A 15,952-nucleotide genomic window follows, 5' to 3' on the forward strand; every position below is an offset into this window, starting at 1 on the left:
CTTAGTGGTGACACGACAAGAGGGCATATCTTACGCCTGCTGAGTTGTGTTTTAGTCTTGGCCCAGGAAGCGAGCTAACAGCTCAGCACAGCTTTTCTAATGCACCTGGATGTATCTCCTGAGCACACGGCTGCCATGCTGATATGCAATGATCTGAACGACCTGCAAGTGTTCTCCATTCCATTTTAATTTTGTAATTTGTATTGTACACGATTGTCTTCTTTGTAATATCTTTTAGGCTGCCGTCACACTAGCAGTATTTGGTCAGTATTTGTAAGCCAAAACCAAGAGTGGAACAATTAGAGGAAAAGTATAATAAATACAGATGTGGTGCATATGTTTCTATCACCCACTCCTGGTTTTGGCTTACAAATACTGATGCAAAATACTGACCAAATACTGCTAGTGTGACGGCAGCCTCATACTTTGTTAACACTGCCTAATTTTTAATGGCGTAAAATATGTAATTTACTAGCTGTCTCTTCCTGCTCTATGAACAAACTGTTGCTTCCTCTGAAGTGAATTACGCTACTGATTTGGGCTGGCTCCTGCCCCGTAAATCTTTGGTAGAATCAGAGCTGGTGGCAGCATACTTTTTTCTGTGCGATTGGGAATCTTTCTAGCGATGGTGGCATTGATAATTATTGTTCCCTCCTGTGTGGGAGTAGTTATATTGCCCTCACTGCAGCGTGCCCAATTGCCAGTACATAGCAGGCAGCCTTTCTGGCGACCAATTACCCTAGGTGCAATACTTAATCTGATGTGAGGGTAAAGGGGGCGCCAGAGAGCTGTAAGTTCCAAACCGGAACTGGGATATAGATATATCCCCGTCAGAAGGAACCAGGGGCAACCAAAGCAAACCCAGTTCGTGACAAATTGGTGTGAGTAGTGAGGACGATAAAGACATAGTCCCCGGGATCCCTGACCTATTGTAGGGATCCGTAACATATTGTTGGCAGTACAGTGTGAACCGTGACATACATGTTACTATCCTTAGATTTTTCTAACATTAGTGCTCTACCAAGCTGATATTTGTGCCACTTGAGTGTGGTTGGTAAAAAAAAACCCATGATGCCTCATGGCCGACTGCTGCTGTGCCATTATCAAATTTCTACTGTAGGTCAATTGATGCCACTTCTCCTGGTGTTTGCCCCCTAAGTTTTGGAAATGTTTGGACTCCAAATTGGGTCTCTTTCATGTGTGTAGCTTCAAGTTGGCATGGCTCTCCATGCACCAGGCCTACACTTTTCACTCATCCACCTGTTACTGATCAATGTTTCAGCTAGAAATGCTGGTCCAAGCCCTGTCACATTATACTATGTGTACTCTGGGTCAATTAATGCCACTTTTCCTGGTGTCTGCCCCTAATTTGAGCTGTTTGGGAAGACCTGTTGTCTGTGAATTTTGGTTATGCCTCCCATTGAATTCAATTGGGTTCAGGGACACTCGCCAAGCCTTGAAAGGTTTGCTCAGCACTACTCATGACAAAGAAAATGGTGCAAATTTTTTTTCTCTTTCACCTATAAAATTTAAATTCAAAACAAAATTGTAGCTTTCCCTTTAAAGGAGTTGTTCAGGATTATAGGAATGTGACAATTTTGTTCCAAAAACCGGGCCATTACAGTGGAAAAAGCTTTTTTGGAGGCGCTTCCCTCTAGTAGTTGGAATCCCAAAAAGACCTTGATTCTGGAATAAACCCCAGGTGGTGTTCCAGAGTAACAATATTACACTTGCAAATTCAAAATTAAATTTATTCTAAAAATATTTTTTACGTGCTCATGAAATGACATTTTGATCACTTTATTTAGATTTTTGGGAGACCGAATGAACAAACACCAGCAATTCAGAATTGGTTTTTGCTTTATACTGTTCTGCATGTGGTAAAATTGGTAAGGCAGCTTTATTCTTCAGGTCAGTACGATTACAGCGATACCCAATTAATATCTTTTATGTTTGGGCACTTTTTCACAATAAAAATTATTTTATGGAAAAAAATATTTTTTTTTATAGCTTTAATCCGAGAGCTAACACTTATTTTTCTGCTGATAAGCCACCATACAGTTCTTTTTTTGCGGGACAAGATGATGTTTGAATGGTACCATTTTTATTTAGATCTGTCTTTTTGATGACATTTTATTGCACTTTGTTCTTCGGTATGAAAGCACTGTTCTTTGCTTTTTTTTTTTTTAACGGCATTCACTGAAGGGTTTAATTAGTGGGACAGATTATAAAGTGGATCACTCTGGAGGTGGCAACACCAAATGTGTGCATTTTTTTTTTTATTTACATAAGTATTTCCAATAAATTTATTTCTATTTTTCTTTATTTGGAGATTTAAAAAAATATATATATTTTTACACTTAAAAATATTTTCTACTTTTTTACATTGTCCCATCCTGGGACATCACTGCATAGTGTCAGATCGCTGATGTGATACTTGGCAATGCTTCTGCACTCCATCACATCAGCATCTGACAGTCAGGGATGGAGGCATGTCAGCGCCTGTGCTCTCAAGCCACCAAACCTGCAGGACCCCGTGGCCATCTAGAGGCTGGGTTGGTTTTCAACATTGGGTTCCCTGCGCAATGCTCCTCTACGCCGGTGTCACTACTGACAGCGTCAGAGGGGTTAAATGCCCACGATCGGTGCTAGCTCCGATCGTGGGCGTTGCTTCAGGGTGTCAGCTCTCACAAAGAGCCGACACCCGCACCCAATCATCACAGAGCTCATGGTAAGGCCTGCGCGATCATGCCGCCATACATATACTGCCGTTTGCGGGAATGCAGCTCCCGCAGAGCAGTATGTGTGTGACTACTTTGTAAGGGCTGCAAATGTGCGAGATGCTCTTCAGTGACCTCGCCAAATATAATTTTTTGGGGGAGGAGAGGCCCAATCAGGACTTCTGCTAGAGGTTCCTATGATTTATCTGTATACCTTTTTGTGTGGTAATGAAGGGCAGCCCAATTTATTTTAATGGCATGCAGTTGCACAGAGAACCCCCTCCCCCAAATTCTGAAAAAAAACTCCCTGCTGACCCAGTTATTTTGGTATGACGTGTCCTACTAAAGATTGTTTAGTCTCCTGCATTAATGTCACAATATGTATAGACAAGTGCAGGTCGCAATTTGGTCTTACAGCCAGGTGGCTCCCGGACCCATCTGTTAGGCAGGGAAGGAGAAAATCACGGCTGCACAGATGAGCACTTGCCTGACCTTACAGCATATAGCCGGTTTCTTCATTGCATTTGTTAGGGCAACTTTTTTAAATTTTATTCTTTGAAGGAGAGAAACACTATAGAGAATCTGTTTTAAATGTGTCAAGATAAAACCTGTCACCAAAAATCCAACTTGTGGCGTTTTCAAATAGGTGTGAAAAAAATAAAATAAAATGACAAGACATTCATAGACAACCTGTTATTGTTTTCCCTTATGTAAACTAAAATAATTGTCCACAAAAATCAATCATACGATATGGGGAGAGAAACTATTTTACAAAAGCCATATACGTTGATGTGATTACATCTTTTGTACGCAGATGAGTTCATGAGAGACAGAGCACTGTGGCCTACTTAAGGCGTGCGGTTTAGAGATGCCCTCCCCAGGAACACCACAGGCTCAGGTTCTTAATTTAGGACACATTGTGTGTTATTAAGATGCCATCTATTCAGGTTAACAATTCTCCAGAGAGCAAACTCAGCAAAACAGAAAAGGCCATAGACATTACTCAGACTCGTATTGGCATAAAAGATGGTAGAAACATTTTTATACTGTCAGACTAAAAAAAAAAAAATAGTATTGCCTTACACTTTATGGGCATCATTCCATTTAGAACCCAAATGACTGACACTAATGAGCATAAGAATATAATATTGTGGTAAGAACAAGGGAAGTGTATCATTATTACCTTATCTCCATCTTGACATTCCTGGGCCGACATGGAAACGGTCTTAAACTATTTTCTTTATGATGCTGTATGAATAATGTGATTATCAAAGAAGAAATGAGGAATCCAGCTCAACGAGGTAGTGAAAAAAACCCTTTTATTCACTTGAAAATAATAATAATTATAATATAACAAAACTACTACATGTAACACCCATTGATAGAATTTCTTTATAGAATTGTATTCATAAATTGATTGATGGCATTGGATTTGCCTTTTATACTATATGCGTTAAAAATCATGGTGTATTACATTGCATGCGCTAACAATTATGGTGTATTTTTCCATCTTCACAAAATTATGACATCAAATGCAATTCCATATATATAGGATATTTTTTGCTGCTAATATATTCTATATTGTGAAACAATTATATATTGTCCATATTGTCTTTTCATCCAGCCAAAGCATTTGTTTTAGTGTGTGTGTATATTTACTTTCTTGTGTTTTCACTTTGTTTAGCAATTCTATTAATCAGTGCACTGGTGTTCTCATCGGATCTTAGTATAAAAATGCAAGACAAGCCACACACTAGATATCATGATTAAGGATGCTTGGTCACCAGAAACGCGTTGATATCGCTTTTTATCCTTTGTAATTGCTGATGTTTTTATCCTCCACTGAATATATTTTCAAGTGAATAAAGAAAGAAGTTTTTTTCACTACCTCATTGAGCTGGATTCCTCATTTCTTCTTTGATTTTCTACGCCCTGACACAGCGGTTCCGTGCTCCGAGTCTCCAAGGATGTCAATCATGGTCATTGTGAAACACAGCAACTGTAAAAAAATGCAGAACAGTAGGCGTTTGGAGAGCCCACGTCTTATAGTTTCCTTTAACTAAAAAATATACTAGAAGTTATGAGGACCATAAATTGTTACCAGGAAATAGGAAGCAAGGGATTAATTTTTCTCTTTATTTACAAATATATGAAACAGATATGGCACTGGTCATGGAGTGACCCAAATAAATACACAGATTTCCTCTCCAACCTTAAATGGGTTTTCCAGGCTTTAAAATTGATGGCCTCTCCTGATTTGGTGTGTGTTTGGCTGTTCGAACACGCCACAGGGCTCCAGGCAAGCCATCCAGCTTTTTCATTGCTTACATCGGGTTTTACACGAGTTCCTATTGCACACCACACTTTATATAGCTGCTGTCTTTGGCATTGAAGTTGTGTTCCACTGAAGAGAATGGGACAAAGTGGCAAATCCAAAACACACAGCATTGTGCGGTATAAATGTGAACATGCTTGCAGCGCTAGCGGAAGAACAGTAGCCTCTTAAAACTACCGTTTACTGGAAATCAGCCGGACGCCTCTGACTAAATATTGATGGCCTATCCAAGGACAGGCCTTCAATTATAAAAACCTGGAAAACTCCTTAAAGAGCATATTAAAAAAAGGCATCAGACATTAAAAAAAATGTTGGGGGGTATATTTACATTGAGGGCTACAAAAAGAATGACTAGCTACAGCAATACAAGTCTTCAACATGCACCAGTTGTCACACTGGGAGGGTAAGGGTAGAAAATGGCCTTGGTCTCTAGCCAGTAGTATTTTGAGTATTACTTGTGTAATGCATAAAATTGTTTCTTCCAATTATATAAATGCACTGTATTAAAAAGAGCAGAAAAAGCAACCATTGCTGGTCTAAACTACAAAAGCTCCGCTTATGGAATGCATCAATGGCAAGGTCTACACGTTCTCGTTGATAGTGGAGTTAAAAATGGTGTCCTTACTGGATTTCTTTGATATTTCTTCCTGCAAAATATGAAGCAAGCACATTTTTAGCCTTTTTTAAAAAGTAAAATGCTCTGTTAATATAGCAATAGCAAACCTAATGCGATATATCGGTACATCTTACAAATCAAGCTACACTTCACAAGAACTAAACCGAAGATACAAGTTGATCCAATACAAGCGTCGTTTGTACAGTAGACACCATACAAAGTATGCTTTTCTTCATCGTATGGCACAACAATGGGTACCAATTATGGCATATTATCAGGTTCACACCAAAAAAAGGTACCGTTTAGAGAATTTGCTTGGTGCAACTATAGTGTACATCGCAGGCCCTGTTCACATTGAACGATGAGTGGTTGGAAAAGGTGAGGTACCTGATGATTTCCATCAGTGAAATCATTGGCGAATAGTTCCCCCTACCCACCCAGTAGTCCAGATCATTGTGGACAGTTCAGACTCACCAAGACTGCTACACACTGCTGCAGAACTAGACAATTAATCTGACTCCGTCAAACCGCCCTCTTGTGGCCGCTTTACTAAATTACAAGTGATGAAAATGTAGATTCCCAGTAAGTAACTATGCAAAAAGCATGCATTTACCTTGAACTCTGAATAGCTGCCAGGCTGGTTGGAGAATTCCACTGATTGTTTGTTACTGTCCTGCAATGGAGTTCTCACTGGGGTATCTCTAGTTTTCAAAGGAGTCTGCAAAGCAAACTACATGATTACACTTGCTCAAAGACTTCGCATTGCCAAGCACATAGGGCTGGCACATAATACTCAGCTTATTGGAAACGGTTTTAACACATGAATGACAAAATAGAGGGCTATAAATAACAGCAACGGCTAGATGACAAAACAAAAACAGCAAGTCTGGAGATGGTATTACAGGACTAAAAGCTAATAAAATATTTCCTAAAGAGTGGAAAAGACTGAAGTATGTAGAAATAAGAACTCTCAAAAACCCTATATACAGACCTGAAGTGTCCGAATATGCAGACTAAACAGCACTGACTTCAGATATGTAACCCATTTAATAGCAACCGCTCATGCTATCTTTATGCTCCTGTGTGATCTGCCCATTGAAGGTCTCCCGTGGATGAGGTCTATTGCTCCTGTGTGATCTGCCCATTGAAGGTCTCCCGTGGATGAGGTCTATTGCTCCTGTGTGATCTGCCCATTGACGGTCTCCCGTGGATGAGGTCTATTGCTCCTGTGTGATCTGCCCATTGAAGGTCTCCCGTGGATGAGGTCTATTGCTCCTGTGTGATCTGCCCATTGAAGGTCTCCCGTGGATGAGGTCTATTGCTCCTGTGTGATCTGCCCATTGAAGGTCTCCCGTGGATGAGGTCTATTGCTCCTGTGTGATCTGCCCATTGACGGTCTCCCGTGGATGAGGTCTATTGCTCCTGTGTGATCTGCCCATTGAAGGTCTCCCGTGGATGAGGTCTATTGCTCCTGTGTGATCTGCCCATTGAAGGTCTCCCGTGGATGAGGTCTATTGCTCCTGTGTGATCTGCTCATTGAAGGTCTCCCGTGGATGAGGTCTATTGCTCCTGTGTGATCTGCCCATTGAAGGTCTCCCGTGGATGAGGTCTATTGCTCCTGTGTGATCTGCCCATTGAAGGTCTCCCGTGGATGAGGTCTATTGCTCCTGTGTGATCTGCCCATTGAAGGTCTCCCGTGGATGAGGTCTATTGCTCCTGTGTGATCTGCCCATTGAAGGTCTCCCGTGGATGAGGTCTATTGCTCCTGTGTGATCTGCCCATTGAAGGTCTCCCGTGGATGAGGTCTATTGCTCCTGTGTGATCTGCCCATTGAAGGTCTCCCGTGGATGAGGTCTATTGCTCCTGTGTGATCTGCCCATTGAAGGTCTCCCGTGGATGAGGTCTATTGCTCCTGTGTGATCTGCCCATTGAAGGTCTCCCGTGGATGAGGTCTATTGCTCCTGTGTGATCTGCCCATTGAAGGTCTCCCGTGGATGAGGTCTATTGCTCCTGTGTGATCTGCCCATTGAAGGTCTCCCGTGGATGAGGTCTATTGCTCCTGTGTGATCTGCCCATTGAAGGTCTCCCGTGGATGAGGTCTATTGCTCCTGTGTGATCTGCCCATTGAAGGTCTCCCGTGGATGAGGTCTATTGCTCCTGTGTGATCTGCCCATTGAAGGTCTCCCGTGGATGAGGTCTATTGCTCCTGTGTGATCTGCCCATTGAAGGTCTCCCGTGGATGAGGTCTATTGCTCCTGTGTGATCTGCCCATTGAAGGTGTCCCGTGGATGAGGTCTATTGCTCCTCTGATCTGCTCATTGAAGGTGTCCCGTGGATGAGGTCTATTGCTCCTCTGATCTGCTCATTGAAGGTCTCCTGTGGATGAGGTCTATTGCTCCTGTGTGATCTGCCCATTGAAGGTCTCCTGTGGATGAGGTCTATAATCGGCCCATTTATTGTCCCCTCCGGATGAGAGTTATAACAATATGATGAGCTGCCCACTTCATGTCCACTGTGGATGAAATCAGACTATGCCCTACAGTCAATCCATCACCCTAGCTAATCTAAATGCCACTCAATTTAAACTCCTCATTTTGTTCATTACATGAACAGCCACATGGTGCTCGGGATGACCTCCAATGATCAGGCCTTAATTACCTTCTGTCTTGTGGATAGGCAATATAGGATTATACAGGGAAAACCAATTTAATGGCATGAACAGTATGCAAGTTATCTGAGATAGATAAGATTAGGATGTGAGCATTTTCAATTACACAACACAATATTTACCATCACTAATATTGGTTCAACTTGTATGTTAGGTTCTTCAGTCATTAGTGAGCTGGTTGACAAGTCAATTTACAAATCCCCAATCTGACACATACTCTAGCTTTTTTTGTTGGAGTCAGCGGTCAGAGTCATGATGGAAATACCAACCAACCACTCATGAGAATGAAGGCAGACCTCTCCTCCCCTCCCTAGAGTGGAAATCCAGGCAATATCCATTTGATGTGTGTAGCCCATTTAAGGGTAGGACATACCATAGTGCAACCACATGGTGCACTCCCCATCTCCAAAGTAGTTGGAATTGTGCGTTATGAGCGAGTGGACTGCAAAGAGTCCATGTATTATTCTTGCACATGGGTCCCCCCCTTCTGTGTGCCGCTCCTGGCCTTTTAATCCTCAAGACAGATCTTTCACTGCATGATTTTCTTACCTTAATGGTGGGAAGTGGTGCTTTTCCTGCTGTCTGGCTGACACTGGAATGTGTTACATTTGTGCGAGACATAGTTGAATTTGTTGTTCCATTCAGCTGCAAAGAAAAAAGGTTAAAAGGGCTGGAAGTGAGGCGATAAACCGTTGACAAGAACACCCATACACACCTAGAAAAGATTGTGTAGAATCTAAAGTGTGGATCATCCTCGACCAATAACGATATAAGCTGTACAATTGTTTTTTTTTATAAGTTACAGCAGAAAGTACAGCCATATTTTAGTGTAAACGGCTCTGAAATGAATTTAGACAATATGCACAAAATGCAAAGGTTTTATGCCAAGTACTCATTAAAGAGGTTAGATCAACAGTAAACGACCAATTGCTTAAAATCAGATTTTCAAGTTAATTTTAATTTTTTCCTCATCACAATTTGGGCTAAAATAAAAATCTTGCAATTTTCACTTATTTCAGAAAACACCACATGTACATTAGACACAAGGAATAGACCTGGATCCCATCCTTTGTACTGAAGTATGTAATGGACCTGTGGAAAGCTCACTGAAGAGACGGGGGAGCTGCCTCTGATAATAAGATGCATATGTAGGAATCTAAAATAGCCTTAAAATGGCCAGTGTGAAAATTCCAAGATCAATTTTCTTTTTCAACCCCTTAACGCCTTCAAGACCTTGCCTGTTTCCGTTTTTGCGTTCTCGTTTTTCGCTCCCCTCCTTCCCAGAGCCATAACGTTTTTATTTTTCCGTCAATATGGCCATGTGAGGGCTTGTTTTTTGCAGGACAAGTTGCACTTTTGAACCACATAATTGGTATTAGCAGGTCGTGTACTAGAAAATGGGAAAAAAATTCCAAGTGTGGTGAAATTGCAAAAAAAGTGCAATCTCACACTCGTTTTTTGTTTGGCTTTTTTGCTCGGTTCAGTAAATGCTAAAACTGACCTGCCATTATGATTCTCTAGGTCATTACGAGTTCATAGACACCAAACATGCCTAGGTTACCTTTTATTTAAGTGGTAAAAAAAAAAATTCCAAACTTTGCTAAACAAAAAAAAAAACAAAAACGCAATTTTCTAATCCCCGTAGTGTGTCTATTTTTTGTGATTTGGGGTCGGAAAAGGGCTTATTTTTTGCGAGCTGAGCTGACGATTTTAATGATATTTTGGCGCAGATATGTTCTTTTGATTGCCCGTTAATGCATTTTAATGCAATGTCACAGCGACCAAAAACACCGTAATTCTGGGGTTTCAAATATTTCTCGCTATGCTGTTTAGCCATCAGGTTAATCCTTTTTTTTTTTTTTAATTGATTGGGCGATTCTGAACGCAGCGATACCAAATACGTGTAGGTTTGATTTTTTTTATTGTTTTATTTTGAATGGGGCAAAAGGGGGGTGATTTAAACTTTTATATATTTTTTTCAGATTTTTTTTAACCCCTTTACCCCCAAGGGTGGTTTGCACGTTAATGACCGGGCCAATTTTTACAATTCTGACCACTGTCCCTTTGTAAGGTTATAACTCTGGAACGCTTCAACGGATCCCAGTGATTCTGACATTGTTTTCTCGTGACATATTGTACTTCATGACAATGGTAAAATTTCTTTGATATTACCTGCGTTTATTTGTGAAAAAACCGGAAATATGGCGAAAATTTTGAAAATTTCGCAATTTTCCAACTTTGAATTTTTATGCAATTAAATCACAGAGATATGTCACACAAAATACTTAATAAGTAACATTTCCCACATGTCTACATCAGCACAATTTTGGAACCAAAATTTTTTTTTGTTAGGGAGTTATAAGGGTTAAAAGTTGATTAGCAATTTCTCATTTCTACAACACCATTTTATTTTAGGGACCACATCTCATTTGAAGTCATCTTGAGGGGTCTATATGATAGAAAATACCCAAGTGTGACACCATTCTAAAAACTACACCCCTCAAGGTGCTCAACACCATATTCAAGAAGTTTATTAACCCTTCTGGTGCTTCACAGGAATTTTTTGAATGTTTAAATAAAAATGAACATTTAACTTTTTTTCACAAAAAATTTAATTCAGCTCCAATTTGTTTAATTTTACCAAGGGTAACAGGAGAAAATAGACCCCAAACATTGTTGTACAATTTGTCCTGAGCACGACAATACCCCACATGTGGGGGTAAACCACTGTTTGGGCGCATGGCAGAGCTCGGAAGCGAAGGAGCGCCATTTGACTTTTCAATGCAAACTTGACTGGAATTGAGATGGGACGCCATGTTTCGTTTGGAGAGCCCCTGATGTGCCTAAACATTAAAACCTCCCACAAGTGACACCATTTTGGAAAGTAGACCCCTTAAGGAACTTATCTAAAATGTGTGGTGAGCACTTTGACCCACCAAGTGCTTCACAGAAGTTTATTATGTAGAACCGTAAAAAATAAAAAATCATATTTTTTCACAAAAATTAACTTTCCGCCCCCAATTTTTTATTTTCCCAAGGGTAAGAAGAAATTGGACCCCAAAATTTGTTGTACAATTTGTCCTGAGTACGCTGATACCCCATATGTGGGGGTAAACCACTGTTTGGGCGGATGGGAGAGCTCGGAAGGGAAGGAGCGCCGTTTGACTTTTCAATGCAAAATTGACAGGAATTGAGATGGGACGCCATGTTGCGTTTGGAGAGCCACTGATGTGCCTAAACATTGAAACCCCCCACAAGTGACACCATTTTGGAAAGTAGACCCCATAAGGAACTTATCTAGATGTGTGGTGAGCACTTTGACCCACCAAGTGCTTCACAGAAGTTTATAATGCAGAGCCGTAAAAATAAAACAAAAAGTTTTTCCCACAAAAATTATTTTTTTAGCCCCCAGTTTTGTATTTTCCCGAGGGTAACAGGAGAAAGTGGACCCCAACATTTGTTGCCCAATTTGTCCTGAGTGCGATGATACACCATATGGGGGGGGAACCACAGTTTGGGCGCATGGGAGGGTTCGGAAGGGAAGGAGTGCCATTTGAATGCAGACTTAGATGGAATGGTCTGCAGGTGTCACATAGCGTTTGCAGAGCCCCTAATGTACCTAAACAGTAGAAACCCCCCACAAGTGACACCATTTTGGAAAGTAGACCCCATAAGGAACTTATCTACATGTGTGGTGAGCACTTTGACCCACCAAGGGCTTCACAGAAGTTTATAATGGAGAGCCGTAAAAATAAAACAAAAATTTTTTCCCCCCAAAATTATTTTTTAGCCCCCAGTTTTGTATTTTCCCGAGGGTAAGAGGAGAAATTTGACCCCAAAAGTTGTTGTCCAATTTGTCCTGAGTACGCTGATACCCCATATGTTGGGGGGAACCACCGTTTGGGCGCATGGGAGGGCTCGGAAGGGAAGGAGTGCCATTTGGAATGCAGACTTAGATGGAATGGTCTGCAGGCGTCACATTGCGTTTGCAGAACCCCTAATGTACCTAAACAGTAGAAATCCCCCACAAGTGACCCCATATTGGAAACTAGACCCCCATGGAACTTATCTAGATGTGTTGTGAGAACTTTGAACCCCCAAGTGTTTCACTACAATTTATAAAGCAGAGCCGTGAAAATAAAAAAATCCTTTTTTTTTTCCCACAAAAATTATTTTTTAGCCCCCAGTTTTGTATTTTCCCAAGGGTAACAGGAGAAATTGGACCCTAAAAGTTGTTGTCCTATTTGTCCTGAGTACGCCGATACCCCATATGTTGGGGTAAACCCCTGTTTGGGCACACGGGACAGCTCGGAAGGGAAGGAGCACTGTTTTACTTTTTCAACGCAGAATTGGCTGGAATTGAGATCGGACGCCATGTCGCGTTTGGAGAGCCCCTGATGTGCCTAAACAGTGGAAACCCCCCAATTATAACTGAAACCCTAATCCAAACACACCCCTAACCCTAATCCCAACAGTAACACTAACCACACCTCTAACCCTGACACACACCTAACCCTAATCCCAACCCTATTCCCAACTGTAAATGTAATCTAAACCCTAACTGTAACTTTAGCCCCAATCCTAACTGTAGCCTTAACCCTAGCCCTAACCCTAGCCCTAACCCAAACCCTAGCCCAAACCCTAGCCCTAATGGAAAAATGGAAATAAATACATTTTTTTAATTTTTCCCTAACTAAGGGGGTGATGAAGGGGGGTTTGGTTTACTTTTATAGCGGTTTTTTTTAGCGGATTTTTATGATTGGCAGCCGTCACACACTGAAAGACGCTTTTTATTGCAAAAAATATTTTTTGCGTTACCACATTTTGAGAGCTATAATTTTTCCATATTTTGGTCCACAGAGTCATGTGAGGCCTTGTTTTTTGCGGGACGAGTTGACGTTTTTATTGGTAATATTTTCGGGCACGTTACATTTTTTGATCGCTTTTTATTCCGATTTTTGCGAGGCAGAATGACCAAAAACCAGCTATTCATGAATTTCTTTTGGGGGAGGCGTTTATACCGTTCCGTGTTTGGTAAAATTGATAAAGCAGTTTTATTCTTCGGGTCAGTACGATTACAGCGACACCTCATTTATATCATTTTTTTATGTTTTGGCGCTTTTATACGATAAAAACTATTTTATAGAAAAAATAATTATTTTTGCATCGCTTTATTCTCAGGACTAACTTTTTTTTTTTTTTTGCTGATGATGCTGTATGGCGGCTCGTTTTTTGCGGGACAAGATGACGCTTTCAGCGGTACCATGGTTATTTATATCTGTCTTTTTGATCGCGTGTTATTCCACTTTTTGTTCGGCGGTATGATAATAAAGCGTTGTTTTTTGCCTCTTTTTCTTACGGTGTTTACTGAAGGGGTTAACTAGTGGGCCAGTTTTATAGGTCGGGTCGTTACGGACGCGGCGATACTAAATATGTGTACTTTTATTGTTTTTTTTGTTATTTAGATAAAGAAATGTATTTAGGGGAGTAATATATATATTTTTTTTCATTATTTAGGAATATTTTTTTTTTTTTTTTTTTTTTACACATTTTGAAATTTTTTTTTTTACTTTTTTACATTGTCCCGGGGGGGGACATCACAGATCAGTGATCTGACAGTGTGCACAGCACTCTGTCAGATCACTGATCTGACATGCAGCGCTGCAGCCTTCACAGTGCCTGCTCTGAGCAGGCTCTGTGAAGCCACCTCCCTCCCTGCAGGACCCGGATCCGCGGCCATCTTGGATCCGGGGCTGGAGGGAGCAGGGAGGGAGGTGAGACCCTCGCAGCAACGCGATCACATCGCGTTGCTGCGGGGGGCTCAGGGAAGCCCGTAGGGAGCCCCCTCCCTGCGGGAAGCTTCCCTATACCGCCGGCACATCGCGATCATCTTTGATCGCGGTGTGCCAGGGGTTAATGTGCCGGGGGCGGTCCGTGACCGCTCCGGGCACATAGTGCCGGATGTCAGCTGCGATAAACAGCTGACACCCGGCCGCGATCGGCGGCGCTCCCCCCGTGAGCGCCGCCGATCGCGCTGGACGTACTATACCGTCCATGGTCATGGGGGCCCACCCCACCTCGACGGGATAGTACGTCCCATGTCAGAAAGGGGTTAAACTTTTTTTTTTTTTAATTTTGTCATGATTCAATAGCCTTTATGGGAGGCTAGAAGCTGGCATAGCCTGATCAGCTCTGCCACATAGCAGCGATCTGATGATCGCTCCTATGTAGCTGAATTACAGGCTTGCTATGAGTGCCAACCACAGGGTAGCGCTCACAGCAAGCCAGCATCAGTAACCATAGAGGTCTCCAGGAGACCTCTGGTTTTTATGCCGACGCATCGCTGACCCACGATCATGTGACGGGGGACGGCGATGCGCTCATTTCCGGCCCGATGGCTGGAAGCGCCGGTTAAATGCAGCTGTCAGCGTTTGACAGCGCCATTTAACTAGTTAATAGCGGCGGGTGAATCGCAATTCCACCTGAAGCTATTGCGGGCACATATCAGCTGTTCAAAACAGCTGACATGTCCCGGCTTTGATGCGGGCTCAGCTCCTGAGCCCACATCAAAGCAGGGGATCTGACCTCCGCAGTAAGGCTGTGTTCACACGTTGCGGTTTTTCCCGATAAAAACGCTATAAAACCGCAAAAAAACCGCATACAATAAGCATCCCATCATTTAGAATAAATTCCGCATGTTTTGTGCACATGATGCGTTTTTTTCCGCATAAAAAACGCATACCGCACAAAATCCGGACATGCTCTATCTTTTTGCGTTTTTTTTTTGCGGATTTCCCACTCCAAAATGCATTGGGAAGTGTCCGGAAAAAAACGCGTCAAAAACGCGTCAAAACCGCGGCAAAAACGCATGCAGTTTTCTTGCGGATTTCATGCAGAAAATGTCCGGAATTCTCAGGAATTTTCTGCATGGATTCCTGAACGTGTGCACATAGCCTAATAGTACGGCGGAGGTCGGTAAGGGGTTAAGGTAACATGCTACAATTTTAAATAAAAAGTTAAGGATTTAGTTATATTTGTAAAAAAATGTCTTATAGTGCCAGGTGAGGATGCCATTTGTATTTGCTTGTCTGTAAGTGTCCGTGCCACTCAGGCAGCTATTGGGGCATACAATAGTCATAGATCACTCCTTGGCATGCACAGTTCACCGGTGGAAAGGTACCAACCTTCTGAAGCCCAGCGCTATGTGCCGAGCCATAATAGAGTCCCTGACACCCAGGATCTATGAGCAAAATAGCGAGATCATCCAGCACCCTGAAAGTACAGCCGGGGGCCAGAGCGATGAGCACATAGCAGCTCCCAATAACCGTGACCCCTGGCTGAGCTTTCACATCACTGGATGGGCTTACTCCTCTACTCACTGTTCCCCAATTCCACTCAAGAGCCACCTACATGTTTTCTTATTGCCTGTGCAGGTTATGCAATCATCACTTGGGCAATACTAAGGAAATCCTGAAAACATGACCCATTTGTGGCTCTTGAGGATTGGAGGTGGGGAACACTGGCTTAGGGGGTGGTGGTGTAGGGGTTACTGCAGCTGCATAATTATCTCTGCAATGGAGAGGACAAATTAAAAAAAATAAATAGTATGTAAT

At 42.0% G+C, this 15,952-nt stretch overlaps 1 protein-coding gene across 3 annotated transcripts in view; it reads right to left on the reverse strand.

Annotated features, from left to right (window-relative positions):
- Nucleotides 1-4,834: 4,834 nt before the first annotated feature.
- LOC138652940 (protein regulator of cytokinesis 1-like) overlaps nt 4,835-15,952 on the reverse strand; it is a 124,752-nt gene continuing 113,634 nt past the window's right edge. Inside the window, exons 12-14 of one of the 3 annotated variants that reach the window (XM_069743163.1) lie at nt 8,889-8,984; nt 6,285-6,389; nt 4,835-5,702 (exon numbers count right to left, since the gene is read on the reverse strand). In XM_069743163.1, the coding sequence (XP_069599264.1) occupies nt 5,637-5,702; nt 6,285-6,389; nt 8,889-8,984 (267 nt within the window). In that variant the 3' untranslated portion in view covers nt 4,835-5,636. The remainder of the gene's footprint in view (nt 5,703-6,284; nt 6,390-8,888; nt 8,985-15,952) is intronic. The other 2 variants (XM_069743164.1, XM_069743166.1) reach the window with 2 other exon arrangements.

This window comes from Ranitomeya imitator, chromosome 1 (assembly GCF_032444005.1).
Source record: "Ranitomeya imitator isolate aRanImi1 chromosome 1, aRanImi1.pri, whole genome shotgun sequence".
Taxonomy (NCBI): domain Eukaryota; kingdom Metazoa; phylum Chordata; class Amphibia; order Anura; family Dendrobatidae; genus Ranitomeya; species Ranitomeya imitator.